The sequence below is a fragment of the Onychostoma macrolepis genome, chromosome 22 (genome assembly GCF_012432095.1).
Source record: "Onychostoma macrolepis isolate SWU-2019 chromosome 22, ASM1243209v1, whole genome shotgun sequence".
Lineage (NCBI taxonomy): Eukaryota > Metazoa > Chordata > Actinopteri > Cypriniformes > Cyprinidae > Onychostoma > Onychostoma macrolepis.
In genome coordinates this window covers 19,241,861-19,269,260 of record NC_081176.1, presented here as the reverse complement: position 1 = coordinate 19,269,260, position 27,400 = coordinate 19,241,861, and the positions used below count along the sequence as shown (strand labels likewise).

Genomic DNA, 27,400 nt, shown 5'->3' with positions numbered 1-27,400 from the left:
TTTTTATTTTCATATTTTTCATTTTCATTCAGTTAAAGATTTTTTTTTTTTTTTTTTAATATATGCCTTTATTAGTATTTTAATTCATTTTTATTTTAAGTTTTAGTCATTTGAGTGCATAAAGTTAAACTAAATAAAGAAATATAAATGTTGCTTTGGCAGTTAGCTGGAATAAAATAAGTAATTTTTTAAATTATTATTTCAGTTAATGTTTATTTTATTTCAAGTATTTTTATTTTATTATTATTATTTTTTTATGGTTTTAGTTAACTATAATAACCCTGAAGTGAGCTTGAAATATTTTATATAATGATTGCCCAGTAAAACTGTAAAATCAACATTGATATAATAATAAATATTAATATAATTCTCATAATAATATTTATATTATAAACACACTATATGTACACACACAAATAAATAATATTTGTTATTTATTATTTATATATGCTCACTGCTTCATTTAATACAAAAGGATAATTCACTGCAGATTCATGGGTAACACTTTACAATAAGGTTCATTAGTTAACTACATTAGTTAACATGAACTAATAATGAACTGCACTTATACAGCGTTTATTAATCTTTGTTAATGTTAATTTCATACATTATTAAAATCTTGTTAACATTAGGTAATGCACTGTGAACTAACAATGAACATCTGTATTTTTTATTAACTAACGTTAGCGAAGATTAGTAAATACAGTAACAAATGTATTGCTCATGGTTAGTTCATGTTAGTTAATACATTAACTAATGTTTAACTAATGAACCTTATTGTAAAGTGTTACCGATTCATGAAACATTATTGCTATTTTTCATTAATTTATATTTTGTGGGAACAAACTAACAACGAAAACAACACTTTTGGGATTATTATATTATATTATAATTTACCAAATTACATGTTAAACATTTCTTCCGACGTGTATTAATGAAGATTCACCAACAGAGAGCAGCAGCAGCCTCATCCAAACACTCAGCAGCTCCTGTGTAAGCGTTTGGAAGTGCGATTCATCTCGACGAATCGACTCATTCGTTTCGGTTCAATGAACCGGTTCAAACGGTCAGCTGTTTTGATAGCCATCGTGTTCGTTTTGTTAATGACGGGAAAAGCTCGCTGTTTATCACTATGGTTATATTTCATTAGATATTTGGTTTGGTTATAGTGTCAACAGTGTGTTTGTTCTTTTCGCCCAAATACCACTTTGGTTACAGTAACGCTGTAAAACGGCTAAAATCCATCTCGCAAGTAGTGTAAAATGCTTTCAGAATATCTGTCATAATTTCTTTCTTGATTTCTAGTAACAAGTAAACCACCTCTGCTGACAAACACACAGCAAAACCAGGGGGCTGTTTCATAAAACAAGTTTACCAGGCTTATTTCAGTTATTCTGACTTACTTTGAAACTGATCAACTGACAATAAGTCAGACTAACTGAAATAAACCTGGTTTATTTGATCAACTTGTTTTATGAAACAGGCCCCAGCCCCAGCTCAAAATGATTTGCGAGTCTCCTAGCGAATCGGTTCAATTCAATCTGTTCAAACGAACGATTCATCCGCGAATCGAACATCCCTGCCCTGTGCATGACAGCTCAGAGGAGAGCAGGAGGACCGCGACGCACAGGGACAGTCCTCAATCTCCCACCTTATTTTTTTGTCAGCTAATCACATCCATACACACTGAGAGGAAAAGCGGTGTATGTTTTGAAATATTGGCGATCATCGGTTGACAGCGCTCGGAGGATTCATCCCGGGATATTGAATGGAAGCGGCGGCTGAAGGGGCGGCCAGCCTGTCTGAGGCCGGGGATGGGAGTCCGTTATCCGGGGCAGCAGCATCCGAGGACGCGGACGGTATGGACTCGGGTAAACAACAACTTGATTTTGATTCGAAAGACGGGTTAAGAAAGACATGGGTTCATGCAATCTCATCTGATTTATTCATAGGTGGTTGGGATTCACATGGATAGAGCTAGCAAAACTAGCATTCATGCATGGATTTGGACACTGATGCATGAGATTTATTATACAAGCATCAGATTATTAGGGTTCACATGCTGCCAGAGTCAATGTGCATTAATAAATATACAGTTTTATGGGCATGTTGTCAGGCGGATGGTGTGACAGCCAGTCTCAAACCAGATTCAGCGAGCTAGCCTTCAGCAGGGACACTGGGCAGATGACAGATGGGATAGTGGGGGTTTCAGGTGAGAAACGGGGTAAAGGGTGTATTGCATTTGTTTAGTGTAAATGCCATCAAATATTTAGCATTAGCCAATTGAATGCATAAAGGATGATATTAGATGACATTACAATAATGTTTTGATTTCTAAAGGATTCCTTAGATCAGTCAAATAGGACTTTACTATTATGCATGTATGGTGCAAGTTTTCATTGTTTTGAATATTTGTAATATTCAGACATGAGCCATTTTTCCTTTTTAAGTTATTAGAGTGTGTACAATTAAGTCTTAGAAAAATATTATAACACTAATATGACTTTTAGAAAAGAGTGCCGTGGTAATACAATGACGTATTATTTTCATTTGAATAATTTCTAATTATTAATAATGGTAAAACATAATATTTTATTAATTTTTATAATGACAAATAATAAATAAGAATGAAGAAAAAATAATTTGGTCTTTTGTACGATAGAGTTGTCAATTTTTTTTGTTGTTGGTGCAGAATCTTAAATATTTCTTGTTAATTTACATCATAACCTTTTTTGGTTACAGTTTACTTGAAGCCTTTATATTAAAAGTATTTTTTTAAACATTTTAGTAATGCATCTTAATGCATTGTATGAGCTCATGAATAATTTTAACGTCAGTTATTGTACATTATAATACTTATATATTTATCATTACACCTTTAGAAAGTATAATGCATTAAAACATTTGACAAACAACCAATTGCAGATCGAACAAGGAATATGCAAATATTATAATGGCTTTTAATTTTGGTTACAATTATTTATGAAAATATATAATGTTACATTAGTACATTACATGTACAGTGGGGCAAAAAAGTATTTAGTCAGCCACCAATTGTTCAAGTTCTCCCACTTAAAAAGATGAGAGAGGCCTGTAATGTTCATCATAGGTATACCTCAACTATGAGAGACAAAATGAGAAAAAAAAATCCAGAAAATCACATTGTAGGATTTTTAAAGAATTTATTGGTAAATTCCTCGGTAAAATAAGTATTTGGTCATCTACAAACAAGCAAGATTTCTGGCTCTCACAGACCTGTAACTTCTTCTTTAAGAGGCTCCTCTGTCCTCCACTCGTTACCTGTATTAATTACATCTGTTTGAACTCGTTATCAGTATAAAAGACACCTGTCCACAACCTCAAACAGTCCAACTCCAAACTCCACCATGGCCAAGACCAAAGAGCTGTTAAAGGACACCAGAAACAAAATTGTAGACCTGCACCAGGCTGGGAAGACTGAATCTGCAATAGGTAAGCAGCTTGGTGTGAAGAAATCAACTGTGGGAGCAATTATTAGAAAATGGAAGACATACAAGACCACTGATAATCTCCCTCGATCTGGGGCTCCATGCAAGATCTCACCCCGTGGGGTCAAAATGATCACAAGAACTGTGAGCAAAAATCCCAGAACCACACGGGGGACCTAGTGAATGACCTGCAGAGAGCTGGGACCAAAGTAACAAAGGCTACCATCAGTAACACACTGCGCCGCCAGGGACTCAAATCCTGCAGTGCCAAACATGTCCCCCTGCTTATGCCAGTACATGTCCGGCCCGTCTGAAGTTTGCTAGAGAGCATTTGGATAATCCAGAAGAGGATTGGGAGAATCAGATGAAACCAAAATAGAACATTTTGGTAAAAACTCAACTTGTCGTATTTGGAGGAGAAAGAATGCTGAGTTGCATCCAAAGAACACCATACCTACTGTGAAGCATGGGGGTGGAAACATCATGCTTTGGGGCTGTTTTTCTGCAAAGGGACCAGGACGACTGATCCGTGTAAACAAAAGAATGAATGGGGCCATGTATCGTGAGATTTTGAGTGAAAACCTCCTTCCATCAGCAAGGGCATTGAAGATGAAACGTGGCTGGGTCTTTCAGCATGACAATGATCCCAAACACACCGCCCGGGCAACGAAGGAGTGGCTTCGTAAGAAGCATTTCAAGGTCCTGGAGTGGCCTAGCCAGTCTCCAGATCTCAACCCCATCGAAAATCTTTGGAGTCTGTGTTGCCCAGCGACAGCCCCAAAACATTACTGCTCTAGAGGAGATCTGCATGGAGGAATGGGCCAAAATACCAGCAACAGTGTGTGAAAACCTTGTGAAGACTTACAGAAAACGTTTGACCTCTGTCATTGCCAACAAAGGGTATATAACAAAGTATTGAGATGAAATTTTGTTATTGACCAAATACTTATTTTCCACCATAATTTGCAAATAAATCCTTTAAAAATCTTACAATGTGATTTTCTGGATTTCTTTTTTCTCATTTTGTCTCTCATAGTTGAGGTATACCTATGATGAAAATTACAGGCCTCTCTCATCTTTTTAAGTGGGAGAACTTGCACAATTGGTGGCTGACTAAATACTTTTTTGCCCCACTGTACATTATGAATGCATTTATGATGCATTATACATGAAGACTTGAAGTAAAGCTGATTTGTTTGTAAAATCTACCTAAACTTAAATAAAATAAAAAATAATAAATAAATAAAATCCTTAAGTTTTCTGTTTATTTCATGGTTTAAAGTTGATTTTTTTTATTTTATTTGATATATTAAAAAAAGAAGCCTTGTGCTTGATTGATGTGTGATAATAATTTTAGATTTTCACTTCCATAACAGTTACTGTATCTATCAAATACACTCTTGTTTCTGCCTCTAAGAGACTGTTTTTTTTTTTCTTCCCAGTTCTCCATTTGTGTTTTTTATTCTTTTAATTAGTCATGTATCTGTGTGTGAGGTGTCAATGATCACATTCACAGGCATGATATGCTGTTTACCAAAAATCGCCTTATTCTGTAAACCCAAGAAGCTACAGTTCAAATAATCAGTTTTTACTCTGGTTTTAACATCAGTATGTAAATGGATATACACACAAACCAACTATGATCTTTTCATGACAAAAAAGATTTTTTGAGGGGGTTATTAAACATCAATATAAGATCATACTTGTAAAACCACTCTATGAGACTTATTGAAGAGCACAAAATGTGATCCACTCCATAAAGTGCCTGTGTTCAGTATGTACTTAAGATTGACCTTTCTCCAGCTCATTGTTGACAAGATTTGTTCTTTTGTGTATGCATGGAGGCTTTGCAAACTGCATTGTGGTTAATGTTTTTCAAAGCCATAAATGTCAACGCAATTGGCTCGTAGTTAATGCAACATACTGTCTTGCGCTCCAGTCTCATCGTCTACTTTTTAATCACTAAAACTGCATGCAAACAGGGACGGTTCACTCCCTGAATTCCCCTGGCGCTGGCGTCTCCTGCCTCGGCATCCTCCTGTTTTCTTTGGTTTGCTCCCCGGCGTCTCCTGTGTGTGGGAAAACATGCTGACTATTGAGCACGCAATCACATGACACATGTCTCACGATGCTCTGTGAGTCATTTTCGCACTTTAAGTGATTTGGACGCCATCATCCACCCTTGTTTTCTTGGGTTTTTATGTTTTGTTCATAAAATCAGATTCAAGTTTGCAGAGTCACAGGTATAAAAGAGTTCTTTAGCAGCGTTTTTGTCCGAACATGACACAAATATCAACAGGATGGAACAAAATTTTTACATGCGCTTAAAATTATTAGCGTTTTTAAAGATTCACTCTAAGTGAGTGTTAGATGATGGCAAAGGTAATCTAAATGTCAAAATAGGAGAATTAATGCACAGATGAATATTCAAAATTGGCCGATACTAGTAAAAAAAAAAAAGTCTCTATAATCAGACGATAATTAATAAAATAACGATATATTATGCATTCATGTGCAAAACTCGCTGCCACAATGCTAGGGTGTTAGTGTGTAGTTGCTAGGGATGATTTGGGTGGTAATTAGAGCGACATTTTTTCGCAATTTGCGAATTTAATTTGCAAATATGCAAAAATTGCAACATCGCAAAATAATTGTTTCTTCTCGGGTTGAGTTATTCAGTCACATGTCTTCTTACCTCAAAATTGACCTCAAACAAGAATAGTTTGTTTTGGTATTTTGTTGCTCATTTATTGGCATCATTGTTTCATAATGCAGTATACCAAAATTTGCCAAAATCCACCAGTATACCATAAATACATGGATGGCTCGTGTTCTGCCTTCAATATAAGAATTTGTGATTTGTTTCTTTTCTTTGTATTGTTTTATTGTTGCGAAAATTGTGTTTGTATGTCTAGAAAAGTTGAATCCACTTTATTTAGTTTAGTTTAAATTCTTGCGAATGTGCATGACTTTAGATTAGTTAGAAAATTATTGCGCTACCAACGTATTTATGATTCTTATAATAAACTTAAATAATATGATAACAAATACCAGTTTAGATGCCAATCGATGCGACAAGAAGATTAAGTCAAGAAATTATTCATAGTGCAATTAACAATTTTTCCTACCAATCACTGTTTTTATTATCATTATGATAACAAATTAAAATAATATAATAACAAATACTAGTTTGCATAATAGACAGTTTTTAAAGCTAAATTAACTGGAAGTGTTGGCGCCAATAGCCTTGTGGGCAAGTGCGCCGACATATAGTGCTGTTGCGCTATGGGCGTCCCGAGTTCGAACCCGGCTTGAGGACCTTTCCCGATCCCAGCCCCTTCTCTCTCCCACCTTGCTTCCTGTCTGTTCTACACTGTCTTATCATAACAAAGGCAAAAATAAATCTTTAAAAATAATAACTGTAAGCAATTTACACGGAAAGCCTTGCACACTGTAATGTTAAAAATAAAAATGTGGATACTTTAGAGTTTAATACTTACAGTTAGAGGTTTGTTCAAAGCTTTAAATGTGATCAGTAATAATACTTTTTGCACATGGTAATATAGTTATTGCTCTCGTTTCACCCAGTCTGAATGATAAATATCTGTTGCTGTTCAGTTCAGTGGCTTACTCGGCTCATTAAGAGCAGCACTGAACCAATGAAGGCCAAGATAGGAAAAGATCTTTATTGTAAGTTAATTATAAATCAATTTTGAGGTTATTACCGCCAAGTGGACCGTCTAAAGCACCCACTTCATTATATGTGATGGTGGTAGTAAATGTACACAATTAGAGCATCTATGAAATCCAGACATGGCTTTCTCGGTTTATACAAATAACATCCCATGAGATGCATACATAATCAAACCCTAGGCTATACTCAAAGCCGTATAGTGTTGTGCCCACTAATATCACTTTGCAACACAGGGCAGGCCTGTCTGCACACTCCATCTATTTCCTATACTCGTGTTATTTTAATAGCTCAGACTGCTGGGAGTTTTCAAGCTCCGGTGGGAAATGGAAAACAAGCAAGAATTGCATAATGGTGTCTCTCTGTATTCCTTGCCCCCCTCGCTTATGCCCTGAAGAGGATTGAGCTTTTTATAGGCCAGCCTGCAGACAAGACCAGGGTTCTGGAAGACACTCAATCCCATCGGCACCTCAGAGGGAGTAGGGCGTCTTCCACATAAGGACGCAGAGTCCTTCTTTGACACATTTGTGTTCAAGGCATCCTAACAAAACATTGTTTACGGAAACTTACCAAAAGTTGCGTGATTTCTATGGTTTTCCATATGGTTGCATGATGGTTTCTTTCTGACCCAAATCTCTTAGGGGGTGTTCACACTTGGCAGGTTTGGTTTGATTAAAACAAACTACTTTGTGATTGCTCTGTTAGTGCAGATCACCTGAATAAGTGTAAACACTGCTACTCGATCCCTGGTGTGCACCAAACAAGCGGATTGAGACCCTGAAATAGAGAGTCTTGATCTGCTTCCAGACGAACTCTAGTCTTGTGTAGTCAGACCTTCAGACTGAAGGCAGAAGCCAGGTCTGGGAACCTTGGCTGCTTTGAATGGCCAAGGACCGCCAAAGAGGCCATATCACTGACAGGTAAAGCAACCAATCACGTTTTTTTTTTTTTTGTGCTGCGTCATGTTTAGGGGCATGGAAATGTCCCCATATTAACAAACCAGTGTGTAAAACACTTGGACTCTTTAAAGAGTCTATGCTGCGAACTTTACATATTTCACATACAAATCCAGCTTTTAATTTATCTTGATAAACGCTCATTGTCACAGTTGTAAACACGATGGCTTTCTTCTTTCATGAGGGGGTTTGGCGTCCTTTCATCTTTGTTTCCAGTATAGAACGTGTATTTCGGTAAAGAACACAACACACGTCTCTCCCGCAAATCCTGTAGAATTCAGCCAATCAGATGTGTCAAGTGTTTCCAATTTCATGCGCCATATGCATTAGACGTTCAGCCATGGTTCATGGGTGTGACATCTGAGGCTGAGACTAAACAAACTCTGGTGTGGTTCAACAAGGGCCAAAAACATCTCAAATTAAGACAGAACGTTGTGTCACAGGACGCAATCCTAAAAAGGACCAAATATTCAAGCATAGTTGGTTTTCTTGTACAGTGTACCTACCTAAGGAAGTTTTGGTAATATAAGGTAACTACATGGGGTAGGGTTAGGTTTAGGGGTAGGTTCAGGGTTAGTACCTAGTTATTACCTAGTTATTGTTATTGCTATAATAAGTATGTACAAGTGGAACAGGACTGTAAAATAAAGTGCTACCGCCCAAAGTATACTTCAGTTTTGACACCAATGCTAAGCGTATGTGTACAGCCAAATGCATAGCTTTTTAAAGTATACTCCATTTGATAGCATGTGCAAACTTGTTTTATCGTCCTCCAGGTGAAAACTGTAAAGCCCAAATAATACTTCAGCTTCGACGCAAATGCAAAGAATTTGCGTATAGCCGAATGCATAGCCTACACCATTTCATAGCATGAGCAAATACGTTTTATCGTCGGCCAAGTGAAAAACCGCAAAGCCCAAAGTATACTTAGCGTTTACGCACAGATGAACAGCATGGCCTTTTCAAAGTATGCTCCATGTTTATAGCATGCGCAAATCCATTTTATTTTCCGCCAGGTGAAAATTGTAAAGCTCAAACTATATTTGGTGTTTGTGTATAGTTGAACACCATAGCCTTTCAAATTATACTCCATTTTATAGTGTGCACAAACACAGGTGTTCTACATATGCACACTATGAGGTTTTTTTCGAGAAGTTATGAAAAATAAAAAAATGTCCCTGTACTTGTTTAATCTAGAGTGTCTAAGGCATCTATTACTTAGAAGAGCTGTGAACTTTGAATAAATCTGTTGAATGGCTCGTTACTTGAATGAAATTCGCAAGAGGAACTTTGTAGTTTTTGTTTTCATCTCTCAGATCAGAAGTGAGCAATGAAAATCGTTTTATGTGCCTTACTGGTAGGTTTGCAGTCTCTTGTTTCCTTTGGTTTGCTTTATACAGTTCTGTTTTACCAGATTATGAGCTGTCCTTCATATGTTGTCATGGTTTTACTTCCAGTATTTAGATTTTTGCAGTCATACCTCATGATATCTACTCAAAGTAGCACATATATGCAAAATCTTTGGTAAATTTAGTCCTATATAATGAATGTTAGCTTGAGGTGTCAAGTGACACTAGTTCTTCATTTCAAGTCCATTTTGAGCTGGCTGTGATCACACCTATCCAGAGTGATTTCAGGAGGTGTTTTGTTAATTCATTAGCACTAGAGATGTTATGAGCTGTAACCTCTGTTTTAGAAGTTTGTCGAGTTCAGTATGGCTTGACATAAGTTGAACGCTATCTCATAATAGAATAAGAATGCTATGTTGTTTAAGTTTAAGTAACTCAGTAGATTTCCAGAGAGTTTGGGCTAATTTAAGCTAATTTTATAATCCTTTAGCTATGAATGATATAACCATCAGCTGTGTTTAACACAGTTTTCCAGAAGTTTTAAACAGATTTCCCTCCAAAATCAGTTTTTGAACCTTGACTTTTAAACTTCTTTAATACAGTAAACATTTTGTTCATCAAAGATGTAGCTTAGCTTGCACGAATGGTCAGTTTAAATCCCAGTTAAATTTATTCTGTACAAACAGATTTTTGCTGGTCTAATGCTCTTTATTAAATGTGTGGTCGACCCTGGCTAGCAGAGTATAGCAGAAATCCTGCTGCATGTTTGTGCTCCAGCTTGGACTGAGGCCAAACCTATCATTGGTGAACAAGGTCTTGGAAAAAGCTCTTTTAAGGAGAACCACAATGTTGCTCAAACAGCTTCAGGATCCCACATTGACTGCTGGATCCAGAAATAACAGGAACTAACTTGGTCATGAGGCTTGTTGGTGTGGATGTGCTATTTCAGAGGTGAAAATGGAAAATTGGTTTATTTGGGACATTGCACCCATCATGTTTTTCCTAACTTTGTGCGTCCAACTTTTTTCCATGTATGGTACAACTACAAATTTACCAAAAATGTGAAGCTTGCTGGTGAAAAATCTAGCTGGTAATGAATTTATAGAGCTGGACATTAGCTAGTCCAAGCTAGCCATTAGTGCTGATAACTGATAGAACATCTTCGACTAGCAGCAAACCAGCTTCCAGTCGGTTATGCCATCTTAGCTGGTCCAGCTGGAAACCAGGTACCATGTTCCAAAACACAGTTACCATCCTAAAGGTGTAGGTTGCCCAAAACTACAGTGAGACAAGAACTGATTGAGTCTAATTTGTGAGCAGATCATTCAAGGTGGTTTCAAATGGTTCATTAAAGATCTGACTCAAACAAATTATTTGTTCACAATCACAAAATAATATTGTTAGGTCAGATGTTAAGATTTTCCCCTGTAATTAATAACTAATTGTAGTGACCAGATCAGAGTCAGTAAGTCAGGAACTGATTCATTCTGATTTGTGAACAAATTATTCTAATTTTGTGAACCATTTCAAATGATTTTTTGAAAATCTGACTCGAAAGACAAACTAATGTGGTCATGATAGATGTTAAGACTTTCCCCTCCAGTGAGCTTCTACTTTTTGTAGTCAGATGGTTGAGTCATTAAGTCAAAACTGATTCATTCGGATTTGGAAGGAATCATTTTTATTTTATGAACCATTTAGAATGATTCATTGAAGATCTGACTCAAAAGAATGATTCATTCACAAACTAAGGTAGTTCGGGCTGATGTCAAAATATTCAGTCGGAATTAACCAAATTATGGTCTGCTTGATGATTTAGCTTAAATTCTCCAGATTCATTCTTTGTAAAGGAAAAGAGCAACCAGCACATTTCTCAGAATTTCTCCTTTTCTGTTCTATGAACAAAAGTTAGAAACGACACGAGGGTGAGTAAACAGAATGTAAATTTTTGGGTTGAAGCTCTTTTTAGCTGGATTTTCCAACAGGCCCATCATTTTAGTTTTGCTGTTGCTTTCTCACTGCATGGCTATGAGCTGCTGTGTCTAGCAGCCAATGCCCTATTTAGAGCAGCATGTGTCTGTTGATGCCACATGCATATGCAATCTCCGAGAAAGCTTGTTGACCTTGATTGGGATGCCATGGAAACCGAGGAACACGGCTGAATGGGAGTGTGTGCGGATGCATCTGGGACGACTGTGGGGTGCGAAGCACAGCTCAAGCAATCCAGTTGTCATCTTCATATGGTGTATTTTTATCAAACCGTCTTTGTCAACAAACATCCCAGTTGGTGTTGACAGCTGCTGCTGATGCTTTAGGGGCAGTGACGGAATATAAATGGAGGTTGAATAATGAAGTTGGCTGATGCTGTCTGACCCGCTGACTCTTGAAGTGTGCTTATAATTTCAGACGAATATGTCTTCATAGGCTTTGTTCATTTTTCACACAAATCTGATTTGGTTTCAAATCATGATCTTTAGGGCTGACCGTCGGTGCTTTCATTTTGCAAATTATGAAATCTGATATTTTTATTCAGATATTGTTGTGAATATCCAATCAGTCACTTTTCTTTTTCTTTCCTAGACTCTATATCGAAAAAGGCTTTCATAACAGAGGTATGTTCCTTTTCTCACATATCAACAATATCTACTGCAAATGAACCTGTTTATGTAGGGATTGCAGGTTGGTGGTATCTCATATTTACACTCTTTATCCCAGATGCCTTCATCGTCAGGCCAGCCGGCCCATGGGAAGAAGATCGGACACAGAGGAGTGGACGCTTCTGGAGAAACCACGTATAAGAAGGTGCATTGGGCCTACTCAATTTCAGCAACTTTTTCGATTTGATATTGATTCTGTTCAGATTATTTTAGTTACTTCTAGAGATGGACAGTATATCGGTACTATATCAGCTGATATTAGTATTTCTATTAAAAAAAAATATATTTTTTAAGTTTCATATCGGTTCATATTGTATATTTAACAGTACATGCCAGTTTCCTCTCTTTTTATATTTGAATTACCTTTGCCATCATCTAATGTTGACCTAAAATTAATCGCTTTTTCTAGATTCGATAATGATTCCATTCAGATTATTTTAGTTACTTCTAGGGATGGGCAATATATCGGTACCATATCAGCTAATATTAGGTTTTTTATCTTCATTTTATTTTTTATTAAAAAAAAATCTAAAATTGTTTTATATTGGTTGATATTGTTTATTCAATTGTACATTTAAATTATTTTATATACTTCATGGGATGCACAATATATCGGTATTATATCAGCCGATATTAGGTCAATTTTTGTGTATAAAATTTTTTTTTTTTTAATTTCAATTTTTCAGTATCGATTGATGTTGTATATTTAATTGACCATGCTAATTTGCCAGCATCTAACGTTAACCTAAAATTTATCTTTAAACCAATACTTTACTTTATTAACATCATTAATAATATTCTTTAGCAAATTAATAAAAATATTTTCAGAATGTAAATTTTAATTTTGTTATTCCTAAATTCACTTTAGTATTTAACATAATTGATTTTAGTTTAGAGTTTTATTTAAAACTCTTATTTTAGACTTTTATCTTAGACAAAATAGTGTTTAATTGTAATATTGACCATTCATCAGTTATTGGGCATACTATATAGAAAATAACTGTATATATAATAATAACATGCAAATTATTAATTGCTTTATCTGTTTCGACCAGAATTGTAATATTGCTAATAAGCTCAGCAGAAATGTGGCACCAGGTGACATCAAAACAGAAGACGCAGAAGATCAATCTCTGGGTTTAGGGTTAATATTTATGAGACTCACATCATCTATATCATCTTCAGACCACATCTTCAGCTCTCAAGGGGGCCATTCAGCTAGGGATTGGCTACACGGTTGGCAACTTGAGTTCCAAGCCTGAGCGGGATGTCCTCATGCAAGATTTCTATGTGGTGGAGAGCATCTTCTTCCCCAGGTGCGCTGTCTGTCTGAGGTTGAGGGTGGATGTGGAATTTCACATGAAATAAATGATCTTCTCTTTGTTCTTCTAGTGAAGGGAGCAACTTGACGCCAGCCCATCATTTCCCAGACTTCCGTTTCAAAACCTATGCTCCCGTCGCCTTCCGTTATTTCAGAGAGCTCTTCGGGATACGGCCGGATGACTATTTGGTGAGAAATATGGCTAAAGGCTGGATTTTATAATAAATGCTTGTATTTATTCAGGACTACTAAAGAATCACTCAAGCAAAATTCATTGGAGTTTGTTTATGTGTATCTCAATCTGTGATTGCCTTTAGTATTCACTCTGTAACGAACCACTGATCGAGTTGTCCAATCCTGGAGCCAGTGGCTCAGTCTTCTACGTCACGAGGGATGATGAGTTCATCATTAAGACAGTCATGCACAAGGAGGCAGAGTTTTTGCAGAAGCTTCTTCCTGGATATTACATGGTGAGTTGCTGTACTTTGACTGATACATTTCAAAGTAATGGTCAACCAATATGTCCGATGCCGATATCCCGAAAGCAGGGTGCATAAATTATACAACACATATAGTTTGCATAGTACAGTTTAATAATAGAAAATGATATGTAGCCTACATAAAATTAGTGAAATGCTTTTTAGACAGTAATCCATAATGGTGAGCTAATATTTATGGCCAAACATCAACCTGAAAATAATTATCGGCTTATCAGTATCGGCCAGAATTATTGGTATAGAATTAGTGATATTGGTTTTCAGTGTCCAAAATAATATCTAGACAGTAAATTAGCTGATAGTAAATATAATGCTGATAAATATGATGCAGTACATGTATTCTGTATTTAATGGCTCGTTTCCACCGAGCAGTACGGGGCAATACGGTACGGTTCGGGACCGAACACTCTTATCAGGCTTGCATTTCCACTGCCAACAGTACCCTTACTTGATAGGTGTGGTGAAAGTAGCGATCGACAATAAAGCACGACGATAAGCACGACTCTGCCTCTTTTATGTCAGTTTTAATGAACAATAATAGCCATTATAAAAGTATAAGTACAAAGTATAAGAGGCTTATATAAGAGGAAATAAAGACAAAAGAAAAATTCAGTCAAACGTATGCTACAAAGTCAGCGTTGTACTATGGTAAAGTTCAAAATAAATATAAAGTTAAACTTTGTGCTCAGTCAAAACGATATGACCAGGAACAAATAATAGATTCACACCACAAATTTCTGTTAAATATAAACACAACGAATTGTATCTCATATTTAATCACTACAGAGAGATCAGAGCTAGCGGCAAATGTCGGAAGGACCTGCCGAGCGTAAGGCTGCTCGAGGCGGATACATGAGCACTGAGCGCCCGGTGATCGCATGGAGCTCCGAAATCGGCATAGCAAATTTTCAAATAGGAGCTATCTTTATAAATAAACCGCAGAGTTTTGAGTTTTAAACAACTACATTCTCGCCTGAAAAACTCTTAAAACTACATTTCATGACACGATAGCAGTAATATTTTGAAAATGACGCAGGTTTTTGGGCAATGACGTTTCACAAGTCCACAAGAACGCATATTGAGAAACACCTTGTCTGTGTGAAAATATAAAATTATAAAATACACTAGTGTTGTCACGGTACCAAAATTTCAGTATTCGGTACTGATACCAGTGAAAATCCACGGTTCTCGGTACCAATTTCGGTACCACATGCTAATTAAAAACACACTATTTTTAATAATAAAGTCAAACAAAAATAAAATTTACAAAAATCAATGCCATTCTTTATACTTATTTAAATTGTGTTTCAAGTTTTTTCGCAAGTCATAAAATTATGAAAAACAGTAAACAGTAAAGTTTCACCCAAATTTAATTTGTCTTTTAATTAATGAAATTTAAACATTTGGTTTTTGGGGTAAATAAAGGGGATTTACTATTGAAATTAAAATATGGAAGAAATATTGTGTGATTATTTCTTTAAAAATATATATTTTTTTTTCAACAGTAGTAATAGTATCACATACATTCTACTAAATAATAGTAATGTATTTTTGGCACAATGTCTTTAAGAAAACTTTTATTTTGACGGGTTGCCGTGAATACCTTTAAATTTCTGTGTGTAGCTATATGATATGACGCTGATGACTCAAATGGAACGGTAAAATGCTCGTGAAGTGACTCTCAGAGCAGTTCTGTAGATGTTGTTTATGTATTTATGTCTTCATTGAGACGGCAGATGATGAAATCACCGCGAGCTTCATGCGTCTCTGCCATTCATTCATTCGCACAGAGACTCTCAGAACATGGGGGATTCATATCTGAATCGATTTTTGCGGCTTAATATTTACAGATACTAGTCCATGTCGCGGTTTCATTTAAGTGTAATGACCTACTTTTGATTAATTCATCCAAACTTTGACAAATTCCATGACATTCCGTGCTAAACTGTAAATTCCGTTTTTATAACTGGATTCCGAGATTCCGTCCGCGTTTTCTGCGTTTAAATGATAGGGCCGTACGCGTCAAGAACCGGGTTGACCGGGTACTCGGTACCACCGGTACTTAAAAAAACCTGGTACCGTGACGTTTTCATTTTTTTTGTACCGACTTGGTACCGAAGTACCGGGTCTTTTGACAACACTAAAATACACTGTTATATTTTTTTGTGTTTGCGCACTCTGAAGTAATAAACCAAACACAGCAGAGCGTAATGAGTGAAGGAGAAGCTTTATCCCCTTGTATCACGCACAAGTGACGATTCTAGTCAACCAATCCGTTCTGCAGTGAGTTTAGCTCCACCCTTTTGATACCCTTTGCTGTGTTAGGTACCCCAACGGAAGGGTACCAAAAAAGTGGTACGGTACGGTTCGCTATTTTGGTACCATTCACAGCTTCTGACAATGGAAACGGACAAAATTGCATACCATGCCGTACCGTACTGTACCGAACCATACCGCTCAGTGGAAACGAACCATAATATATATTGGAACTATCCCTGGATTATCAGCCTGGCCAATATATCGGTGTATCACTGATGCAGACCTTTATACATTTTTCAGCTGCAGTTTAAGCTAGGATAAAATATACTGTTTATGTTGCATTGTTAAATGTTCTGTATTTTTTGAGAAACATGCTTTCTGGCTTTCTAGCCTATTATCACATGCTGTCAGAAATCAGCCGCCTGGTTAAACAACAACACTGCTGATTACCCAACAAGCTATTTTGAACTAATTTCTCCCCCGAGGCGATATGTCTAATATTTACCTGAATAACAAAACAAATGACACAATTAGCATGTAAGCCGTGCCCGTTCCAGCTTTCTGTCTCCAGTGGACCATTTCATTCCACAATATAAGTACAAAAGGGTTCGGTTTCCAAGAGAACATGAGGTTTTTTTTAATAGATGATGCCTAAATGGGTTCTCAGTGTCAGCAGAGTCTAACCAGCGACTGGCTTGGCTTGTTCCATCCATTCATCTGGAGATAATGAGCCCATGAATGGTGACGGATCAGTTGTTGTATAACAACAATGCTGACCTTGGCCAGTTCGTAGTCTACAGAAACCTGTCTTTATTACTGTCTGGCTCTTTTCCTCATTCTGTTTCTCTTCTTTGATCATATCTTGTAGGACATGTCACCTATGCGAAGGTGATGGGTGTCACAAAGCTTTTCTAGGTTGGATATCCGCTTCATTGCTTTGCTTTTGTGTGGTGATTTTTAAGAGGATTTAAACTCCAAACTAATTGGAATCAGGTGGTTTTACTATGCTCTGGAACATTAACTGGCAAAATGAATGTCATTGACTTAAGAAAGGTGTTTTTTGGGGTTGAAATGGAGTGTTTTGTGTCTGGAATGCAGAAAAAAACTAATAACCTTTACCTTAATTTAATGCATAAATGCTTTTAATAAACTTGGATTAACAAAAGTGTGATTTGCATGCCATATAAAAAGATTTTTCGGGTTTTTTTAACGATAAACAGATGTGCATTGCAATATTCACATGATTTTTAAAAACATTTCATCAGAAAAAAAAATTGCTATCATTTATACATAGTGTTCCAAATCTGTGTGACATTCTTTTTTCCGTAGAACACAAAAGATGTTTTGAAGAATATTCATGGTGCTCTTTTCCAAATTGTGGTGCCATCAAAAAATGTCAAAAGCTAAATAAAAGTATCACAAATGTTCTTTTTGTATGAGGAAAAAGCCAAAAAATGATTTGATGAATATCTCATTTTTAATTTCCCATATTCAAACTTGAGTTGCAAGTTCGTAAAACTTGTCGCAGTACATTTTGGCATGCAAAATTTGAATAAAAATGAATAAATAATGACAAAACTGTAATTTTGGGGTGAAATTCAGAAAGAATTTAGTGAAAGAATTCATTACTTAATTGGAAAAGGCCAACAAGTTGTTTTTTGCTAAATATCTTTCTGTGGGTCTTAAAATGGTCTTAAAAAGAACAAATTAAGCCCTAAAAAAGGTCTCAAATCAGAGCTGAAAGTCTTAAATTTATAAAGTCATGGCATTAAATGTTGTATACACTGCAAAAAAAAACAACAACAGCAATTCAAAACTATTTTCAAACTTTGAAGCGTTGCTAATACACCACACTTACTTTTAGTCATGTTGACACATTGTTTTCCATTCTATTTAATTTCATAAATTTTCTTTACTTCGTCTTAAAAACATCTTAGAAAGTCTTAAATTTACCTTCATTAAACCTGCAGAAACCCTGTCATTTGTATTTTCACATATTTAAACTTAAAGTTTCAGTTGCAAACTTGTCGCAATACATTTTGGCGCACAAAATTTGAATAAAATGTATTTAATAACGACAAAATAATGTCAAAACTTTCATTTTGGGGTGAAATATTTCTTTAAAGAATTAATAAATTAATTGGAAAAGGCTGAAAAATTGTTTAATTGCTAAGTATCTTATATTAGGGTTTCTGTGGGTCTTAAAATGACCCTGACATTTGTATTTTCACATATTTAAACTGAAGTTGCAAATTCGTCAAACCTGATGCAACAAATGTTGGCGCACAGAATTTCAATATTGGCTGAGTAAATGATGCCAGAATTGTAATTTTGGAGTGAACTATTCCTTTAAGGAATAAATAAATATGTTATACAAAGCATGTAACCAACAATTACAAATGTACACATTCTTCGACAGATGTTTAGCACTTACGTTTGAATCTTTGTTCGCTTTGACTAAATCGCGTTTGATTTTTCAAATGGTTGTTGCCTACAGAACTTGAATCAGAATCCTCGCACCTTATTGCCCAAGTTCTTCGGGCTGTACTGCGTACAATCGGGCGGGAAGAACATCCGGATGGTGGTCATGAACAACGTTCTGCCCAGGGTGGTGCGCATGCACCTCAAATACGACCTGAAGGGGTCCACCTACAAGCGACGGGCCTCTAAAAAAGAGCGGGAAAAGGCGAGGCCCACTTTCAAAGACCTTGATTTCATGCAAGACATACCAGAGGGTCTCATGCTGGATACAGACACATACAGTGCTCTGGTCAAGACGTTACAGAGAGACTGTTTGGTAAGTTCTCCATAGAGTGCTGCCGTCTAGAGTGGACAAGCCATTCAGAACCAATATTGATGTGTTTTTGGTGTTTAGGTCTTGGAAAGCTTTAAGATTATGGATTATAGTTTGCTGCTGGGAGTTCACAACATCGATCAGGCGGAGAAAGAGCAGCAGATGGAGGGATCTCAGGGCAACAGTGATGAAAAGAGGCCGCTGGCACAGAAAGCGCTCTACTCCACTGCCATGGAGTCCATACAGGGAGCGTCGGCCTGTGGAGAGGAGATTGACACAGAGGACACGTGAGTTGCTGAAATTAGTCCATGTTTTGACACATATAAAGGATATTTAAAAAGATGTGTGATGCATTTTCAGATGCATCAAAAAATATGATGAAGTAACAGGGATGCAATTACAAAATTGTAATACTATTTATTTTTTTTTAAACTCTGAATTTGTGTTTGTAATCTTTTGAATATCTGGCTAGCAAAAAATCTAAGTCCCATCATGTTAGATCTCCTGTTTCATCTGCAAATGCATTTATTGGAAGCTAAAGGATTGCAAACAACAAATTTGAGTTTTTTAGAAGTTAAAATGTTTTTGTTGTTGTTTTTGGTGTGTTTTTATTTATTCATATTTATACTTTATCAGTCAGTTTTTTTTTCTCTCTCTTTTTTCTTTCTCATTTGGGAAATGCTTTTCAGCATGTTTCTATTTTTTATTTTGCCTAAATAAATGTAAAATATGTTTTTTTCACCAAAGGATGAATTTGTGTTTGTAATCTTTATAAAATTTGGAAAACCTGAAAACAAAAAATTCATATTGACTAACCAAAAAAATACAACTTCGTTAGAAGTGAATAAAGAAGTTATTATTTTTTTTTGTTTTTTTGTTTCTATTTAGACTTTAACAGTCTTTTTTAAAAGATTTAGCTAACTTTGGGAAACACTTTTCAGCATGTTTCTGTTTTTATTTTGCCTAAATAAGTAAAATATTTTTTTTTTTCCTTTAAAAAACGTGTTTGTAATCTTTATAAAATCTTGATAAAATTAAGTTTTCAGTTAGAGATCCTATTTCATCTGGAAATACGTCACATTATAGAAGTAAATAACCTGCAAACAACAAATTCATGTTTACTAACCAAAAGGTGAACAAAGACAGTTTTGTTTTGTGTTTCCTTTTGTGTTTTCTGTCTTGTTTTGATCTTATTTTCATTTTATTTTGTTTGGTTTTATTTAATATTTACATAAACAAAGATTTTTAGAAGTGAACAAAGATTATTTGTTGTGTTTTCTCTGTTTTAATCTTAATTCTTTTTTTTTTTTCATTTCATGTTTATTAGCTATTTTTCTTCTTTTCTTAATTAGTCAACTTAGGGAAAGACTTTTCAGCACTGTTGCAATTTTGTTCCCGAAGGTATAGCTACACATTTAATTTCAGTATTTAGCAAGGTTTAGACTCTTTTTTTAAATGTATTATTTATTTATTTTTATAAAGCTTTCATAGTTATTTATTTTTATGTTTTTTTGTTTTTTTGCCTGTCAGGATGGGTGGTATTCCTGCAGTCAATGGAAAAGGAGAGCGTCTGTTGCTCTACATTGGAATAATCGACATCTTGCAGTCTTACAGGTGCTTGCGTCAATCTCTCCGACTCATGCCTCTTACTATTTACATCAAGAAGTGTGTGATTCATTTCTGCCAGTGTGATTTGGAAGCACAATGGAATAACTTTATTCATTTTCTGTTTAGGTTAATAAAGAAATTGGAGCATACGTGGAAGGCTCTAGTCCATGATGGGGTAAGAAATACACTGGATTTCATTGACTATTATCTAGAAAAGACCTTCTGAAATACATCACTGTCCCTTGCAAGACGCTCCATTTCATCACTTTGGAAGAAAAGCTCTGGCCAAGTTAACATCCAGCTGTGTTTTCAGACTCTGTGCTCTCCGACCTTCAGTATAATTCCTCATACTTCCTTCATTTTCATATTAATAAAGCATGATCTGCTGCGGTACATTAGCATGAATGGGGTTTAGTGAGAATTACAGGGTTTTGGAGGAAATGCTTGTGAAATGTGCACTAATTTGGGGCTGTTTTTCTCAGACGATGTGCTAATTGTGCTATTGCTGGATATGCACATACCACACGCACGCACGCACACTAATTTTTCTCTCGGCTCAGCTGTGAATAAAGGAGATTTCTCCAACCCTGCCTGTGACGCAACAGTCTACGCCATATGCCAATGGCTCACGGTTCATTGGCATGCTAATTAAGTTATTTATAGATCTAGAGCTGTTATATCTTGATTGCGTCAGCTGGAGGTGACAGATAGAGTATATATTACCTAAAGGTCGACTGGTTGACTCCAGGAATAATGAATGTTAGTCTGGAAACTGACATGAGAAATGTGTAAATATGATTTTAATTTGCACTTCACCTGTCCAGTTGAGCATATGTATACTGTATAATGTAAATGAATGCATGTTTTTGTGTGATTTATATGTGTGAAGTAAACAAATGTGACAGGTTCAGTGCTGGTTAAGCTCTATGACAGAAGTTCCGGCACAAATTACCACAGAATCATGATTTTGATTTGAGAATCACAATTTGATTTAAAGCCTGAATGAAGATTATTAGTTCTGAACAAACTGTTGTTTTCCATTTTGTCAACTGGAATAAGTCAGAATGTGCTGTAACTTTTCAGATTAATTGAGATGGTTCACTTATTCTTTCTTTCTTTCACTCCTCAGGACACAGTGTCTGTTCACAGACCGTCTTTCTATGCCGACAGGTTCTTCAGGTTCATGAGCACTACTGTATTCAGAAAGACTTCCTGTAAGTGAACTGCTTCTGATTTCATTTCATAGGTTAATTTCATATTGTGCATGAACAATTACTGATAAAGTCATAGCAATGCACTTATATGAAGTTCTGGCTGATACCGATAAATATTTATTTTAGTAAGTGATAAATGGTCTATTTGGTCTAAATAAATTATTTAATAAAACATTAAACAGTAAAAATTATTGATTTTAAATGCTACAAATTAATTTAGGCATCACAGCATTTTAATGTACAGTAGGAAAATGGATATTCATCAAAGGATATTCAATAGATAGTCATACTGTATGATTTGTAAGATTACATTTAACACTGTTATTAAAATATATTATGAAATACTAAAAGTTCTAAAACTGAAAAAATAATAAATCAAAGCTATGTAGATGAATAAAAAATTATAGAAATATATAAAAAAAAAAAAAACAAAAGCACAACAAAATTACTAAAACTAACTAAATTTAAGTTTAAATTAAAACTGAAAATATAAAAAAAAAACTAATTCAAAATCTCAACAAATATTATAATAGCATGGAAATAATACTAAAATACAACAAAAGTATAATGTGAACATGGGCTGTCAATCAGACAAAATTTTAAAGATTAATTTTAAGTGATCGAATTAGAACCATTAGATACTGGCAAAGGTAATCTGAATTTTAAAAAAGAGAAAATGTGCATGTACGAGTAAATATCTGGTATTGATCGATTTTAAAAGGCTGTAATATCAGCCGATAAATTGTTTTTAAAGATGAACTTTAAGTGATTAAAGTTAGAAGCATTAGATAATGGCAAAGATAAAATAAATTTAATAAAAGAGGAAATGAGCATGTACAAGTAAATTTCTGGTATTGATAAATTTTAAACATCTGTAATATCGGCTGATAACTGATAAAGTGCTTTTAAAGATTAACTTTAAGTGATTAAAGTTAGAAGCATTAGATAATAGCAACGGTAGTCAAAATTTAAAAAAAGAGGAAATGAGCATGTACAAGTAAATGGTAATGATCAGTTTTAAAAATCGTGATATTGGCCGATAACCGATAAATTGCCGATATATTGTGCAATCCTATGAAAGTAAAAAGGTATTTTAAAAGTAACGGCTAAAATTTATATGACACTTGCGTCACCAAATAAAAAGACAAGTTAGTTATTACCTAGTGGCTATCATACATGCTTTTTATTTTTAGAGAAAAATTAAAGCCACAGTAGTTTTCAGGAAAATCCTAACCGTAATCCTGCTAATGAAAGAAATGACATACTTCATTTGTGCTCATGATACTGAACGTATATATTACTGAAGTGCATTATAAACCTCATTCTTTCAGCACTGAAATCCTCTCCATCAAAGAGGGGTCGTGGGGGTCTGGCTGCAGCCAAATACAGCGGTCCCGGGGCAGCCTGGTCGGCCAGCCAGCTGCCGTTTGTAAGAGACGAAAACATCTACGACCTGAGAGGAGCCCGTAGCTTCCCCACGCTGGAAGATGATGGTAAACAATAGACGAAGTACATTCTTCATTCTCAACCATGAGAACTTAATGGCTTTAGTCACGCTTAAATTCGGTTTCAGGTCGGGCGGATGTGCTTCCCTGCACCCCTCCCTCATTCGAGGAGGCCACCACAGCCTCCATCGCCACCACGCTCTCCTCCACCACCTCCCTTTCCATCCCAGAACGCTCCCCGTCGGACACCTCCGAACACCCGCGCTACAGGTAACACCCCGTCTGTCGCTCTGTAATATTTCCACAGCTCGGCCGTAGCAGGTACAATAAACTCTCTGTTTTCTTCAATACAGGAGACACACCCAATCCAGCCATGAAGAAACGTAAGTAAAACATGCTGGTCTGCTAGATCTTCTGAAGCCGTATGATAGTTTTGTGTCTGAAAATACAGAGTTTGTTTCATTAGCAGACTTTAGAAGGTTTATTTCTCTCTTGGGTTTGATGATCTCCTTGATGAAAGGAGAACAGTTAGTTATGTAGTTCATGTGGTTCAGTTGAGCCCTCTGCTGGTCTTGTTGTAGAATGCAGGATGAGGACCAGCAAACCATCACAGTGGAGGTAGAAGTGGAGGGACGATATGACAGCGAACCCACCCTCGTGGCTCCCCAGGTATCGCCGGAGAACAGGTACGCACTTGAAACTGAGAATCTGCTTTCACGTAATATTTAATATTTACTTATGGAAGCCAGATATTGTTGGACATATTGAAAAAAAAGGTCTTGATGAATTGTAATGGAATTAAGGTCAAGTAAAAAAAAAGATGATTTAAATGCAAATGCATTGCCGCTAAATCAAAAGCAGTGTGGATGTAAGATCAGGGGTATCATGGGAATGAGGAATTAGATGTGCTCCATTCAGCTGAGCTCACCTGCTGTAGCTCCTCATAGTGATGGGAAAATGACACTATGGCAACTGCCACAGAGGAGCATAACCAAACAGGAAGTACCCAAATGCTTTTGTCTTAGTCAGGACCAGTGGCAATATACCCAAAAATGTAATTTCTATAATAGTAAAATAACATGAAAGTATAATTAAAATAACATGAAAGTATAATTATATTGATACTTCTATATTTAAACAGTATTTATTTATTTAAAAAAATATGTATTATTTATTCATCCTCGTTTTACAGAAAATCAATGTGACTTTTGAACCTTATTTGATATTTTGAAGAAAGTTCATGCTGCACACTTCCGTACAAATAGCGTAGCATTAAATAAAACTAAAACTATTAAAAATTAGTTTTCGGGGATTGATTGAGCTAAAATAAAATAAAGTAAAATAAATAAAAAAATGCTATATTAGTTGAAAATCTTAAACTTAAAAATGAGAAACAGAATTAAACATGTTAAAGTACTAAAATTACAACAAATAACCTGAAGTAAAAATGAATTAAAGCTGTATAGAAATATATAAAAATAATAACAATAAAAATGACAAAGGCGCATAACAAATTTACTAAAATGTAAGAAACAATTAAAATGATAACTGAAAATATAAAAATAAAAGCTAATTCAAAATATTAGTATATAGTGACCATGGGCTGTCAAATGGACAAAAAAGCACCAAAAAAGTGAGACTCTATATTCCAACTTTTCTGAAGCCATTTAACAAGAACAGAGTGAATTTTATGGTTTATTCACTGAAAATTTCTAAATTGTTTTTTTTATTTTTGTCTTCCACATGCATAGTGAAGCTGCAGAGACGTTTCTAGAAGCCTCGTCCTCCTCCGTCCCGGCGAGCCCCAGGATAATGGTAGAATCTGACGGCGGCAGTCAGGCCTCAGGCTGTACGAGCCGTGCCTCTGTGGACGAGGACGAGGACGTGCCAGTTACAGACATTTATTTTGTAAGCCCTCCACTCCTCTGAACTAAAAATATGTGTTTTTAATAATGTTATGAAGCATTTATATAGAGTAAGAACCACCCAAGGTCAAAACATAAAAGAACATAATCAGATGAGTATTATGAATATCATTTTTAATCAGAATTTTAATATAATGTTTAATCAGAATCTTGCTTGCCAATAAAGGTATCTAAACATCCTTAAACATGATACATTTTCGTGAAAAGCAAAACAGCTTTTCAATTAAAATATTAAGACTTATTAAGAGAAAAAATCTTGGATTAAGTTTATTTTTTGTAATCCATAGTCAAATATTTTTTCAACTTTTTTTAAAAGTAGTTTTTAAACTCTAACAATATTTAGTGAGGTTTATAATTCAAATATATTTTATAAAAATTAGTGCTGTCAAACGATTAATCGCGATTAATCGCATCCAAAATAAAAGTTTTTGTTTACATAATATATGCACTGTGTACTGTGTATATTTATTATGTATATATAAATACACACACATACAGTATATATATTGAAAATATTTACATGTATATATTTATATTCAAATAATTCATATTGTACATAAATATATTTATTATATAAACCTAACATATTTTTCTGAAATATATACATGCATGTGTTTGTATTTACATATACATAATAAATATACACAGTACACACACATATACCATGTAAACAAAAACTTTTATTTTGGATGCGATTAATCGTTTGACAGCACTAATAAAACTCCAATGCCGTAACTTTAAAATGAATTTATATGTATCTTGATTAAAGTATGTTTATATATTTTTACTCAAAAAATCCCATAAGAAACTGTATATTGCATAAATAAAAATGAAGCCTGTTTTAGATCCAGTAACATTTTTGCATTATTTTTATGACAATATTTTCAGAATATTTTCCCTCTAATTCACATTTACGTGTTCATTACTGTCATGCAAAAAGAATATATTATTTAAATTGTAAAGTATGTATACATCAATGGTAGTATTTGCTATTTTTTTCCATTTATGCTGGTTCTGTTTTTTGTTAATGTAATTACAGTTACAAGTATGTCAAATACATAAAAATTTAATAGAAAAATATTTAAACTTAAATAAAAAAAATTTAAGGGGTTTTATGCTTAACTGTCATGAAAATAATGTCGCAGCAGTAATAAAAATAAGACTTTTAGATTTTATTATTAATGTAAAATGTATAATTTCCTTTTGGGGTTAAATACGACCATGACATGCTCTTGATAGACTGTGAGATTCATCCAGTAGTAAACAGTGCTGATGTGACCATTGTTGGATTACTGGTAACTAAAGGAAACATCTCCAATACTAGACAGAATCTCACAGAGGGTCTCTGTTGGCCTGTGGGTGGGTGTTTGTGTGCCGAGGTGTTAGGAGCTCCGCTGGGTCTTTATTTTCATCTTCTGCATGACAGTGTTTATTGCTAAATGCTGAGGATATCATTGTATGTGTTAATTTTGAATAACACCGGTACAATAGACACATTCTGACCCATGAATGACAGAACACATGGACATGCCAATGCATCCATAGGGATGTCTCCGAGGACAAACTGAGAAATGGCCATCATTATCATTTGTTAGCCCCGAAGAGTCTCTTAAACTCGGTCGTGTGCTGAAAAGAGGCCTAGAGATGCACAAGCACTACCTCTTGAATTATTCATCCATTAACACCCTGCACCAGCTGCTCCGTCGCTCTTTTCTCTTATTAATGGACCTGTCATTTTTTTCAATTATCGACTGCTAAACAGCACTCCATCTCCTTGACTTTTTCATTACCTTTCTGCCATCTTTCAATGTCTGCCGTCTCTGTTTGTCCATATCTCTTTTGTAAGTTCTCTGATGGCAGCGTCTGTGTTTGTCAGCCCGTCACACACAGAAGGCGGCACGCTGTAAGTTTTGTAGCTGAAACACTTGAAACTAGTTGTAGAGGTAGTTTTAGAAATCTTCAGAACAAGTTAGCCTCTGAAATTTAGACTAGTGTAGCTTTTTGTAACACTTGACTGTTAGAATTAAACAGGCTGTTGTTGTTACTGTACCTTTAAGACTTCTGTATGTAAATGAGCCAACCATAACAAGTGTGAAATTGTTTTGAAAAATATATTTCAGCTAGTTTCCAAGGTAACATTTATCCTTTTTATTTAGTTTAACTCGATGTAGTAAAGTAAAAAATGATGTGGTAAAAAATATAAAATTTTAAATGACA

At 35.3% G+C, this 27,400-nt stretch overlaps 1 protein-coding gene across 3 annotated transcripts in view; it reads left to right on the top strand.

The window, feature by feature from the left end:
• Positions 1-1,558: 1,558 nt before the first annotated feature.
• pip5k1ca (phosphatidylinositol-4-phosphate 5-kinase, type I, gamma a) overlaps positions 1,559-27,400 on the top strand; it is a 28,601-nt gene continuing 2,759 nt past the window's right edge. Inside the window, exons 1-16 of one of the 3 annotated variants that reach the window (XM_058761022.1) lie at positions 1,559-1,859; positions 12,044-12,075; positions 12,179-12,265; positions 13,306-13,436; positions 13,513-13,630; positions 13,759-13,911; positions 18,695-18,994; positions 19,073-19,278; positions 20,522-20,605; positions 20,726-20,774; positions 21,729-21,813; positions 23,145-23,306; positions 23,387-23,528; positions 23,612-23,641; positions 23,840-23,944; positions 25,010-25,166. In XM_058761022.1, the coding sequence (XP_058617005.1) occupies positions 1,769-1,859; positions 12,044-12,075; positions 12,179-12,265; positions 13,306-13,436; positions 13,513-13,630; positions 13,759-13,911; positions 18,695-18,994; positions 19,073-19,278; positions 20,522-20,605; positions 20,726-20,774; positions 21,729-21,813; positions 23,145-23,306; positions 23,387-23,528; positions 23,612-23,641; positions 23,840-23,944; positions 25,010-25,166 (1,932 nt within the window). In that variant the 5' untranslated portion in view covers positions 1,559-1,768. Of the gene's footprint in view, positions 1,872-12,043; positions 12,076-12,178; positions 12,266-13,305; positions 13,437-13,512; positions 13,631-13,758; positions 13,912-18,694; positions 18,995-19,072; positions 19,279-20,521; positions 20,606-20,725; positions 20,775-21,728; positions 21,814-23,144; positions 23,307-23,386; positions 23,529-23,611; positions 23,642-23,839; positions 23,945-25,009; positions 25,167-27,400 lie in introns of all 3 variants that reach the window. The other 2 variants (XM_058761021.1, XM_058761023.1) reach the window with 2 other exon arrangements.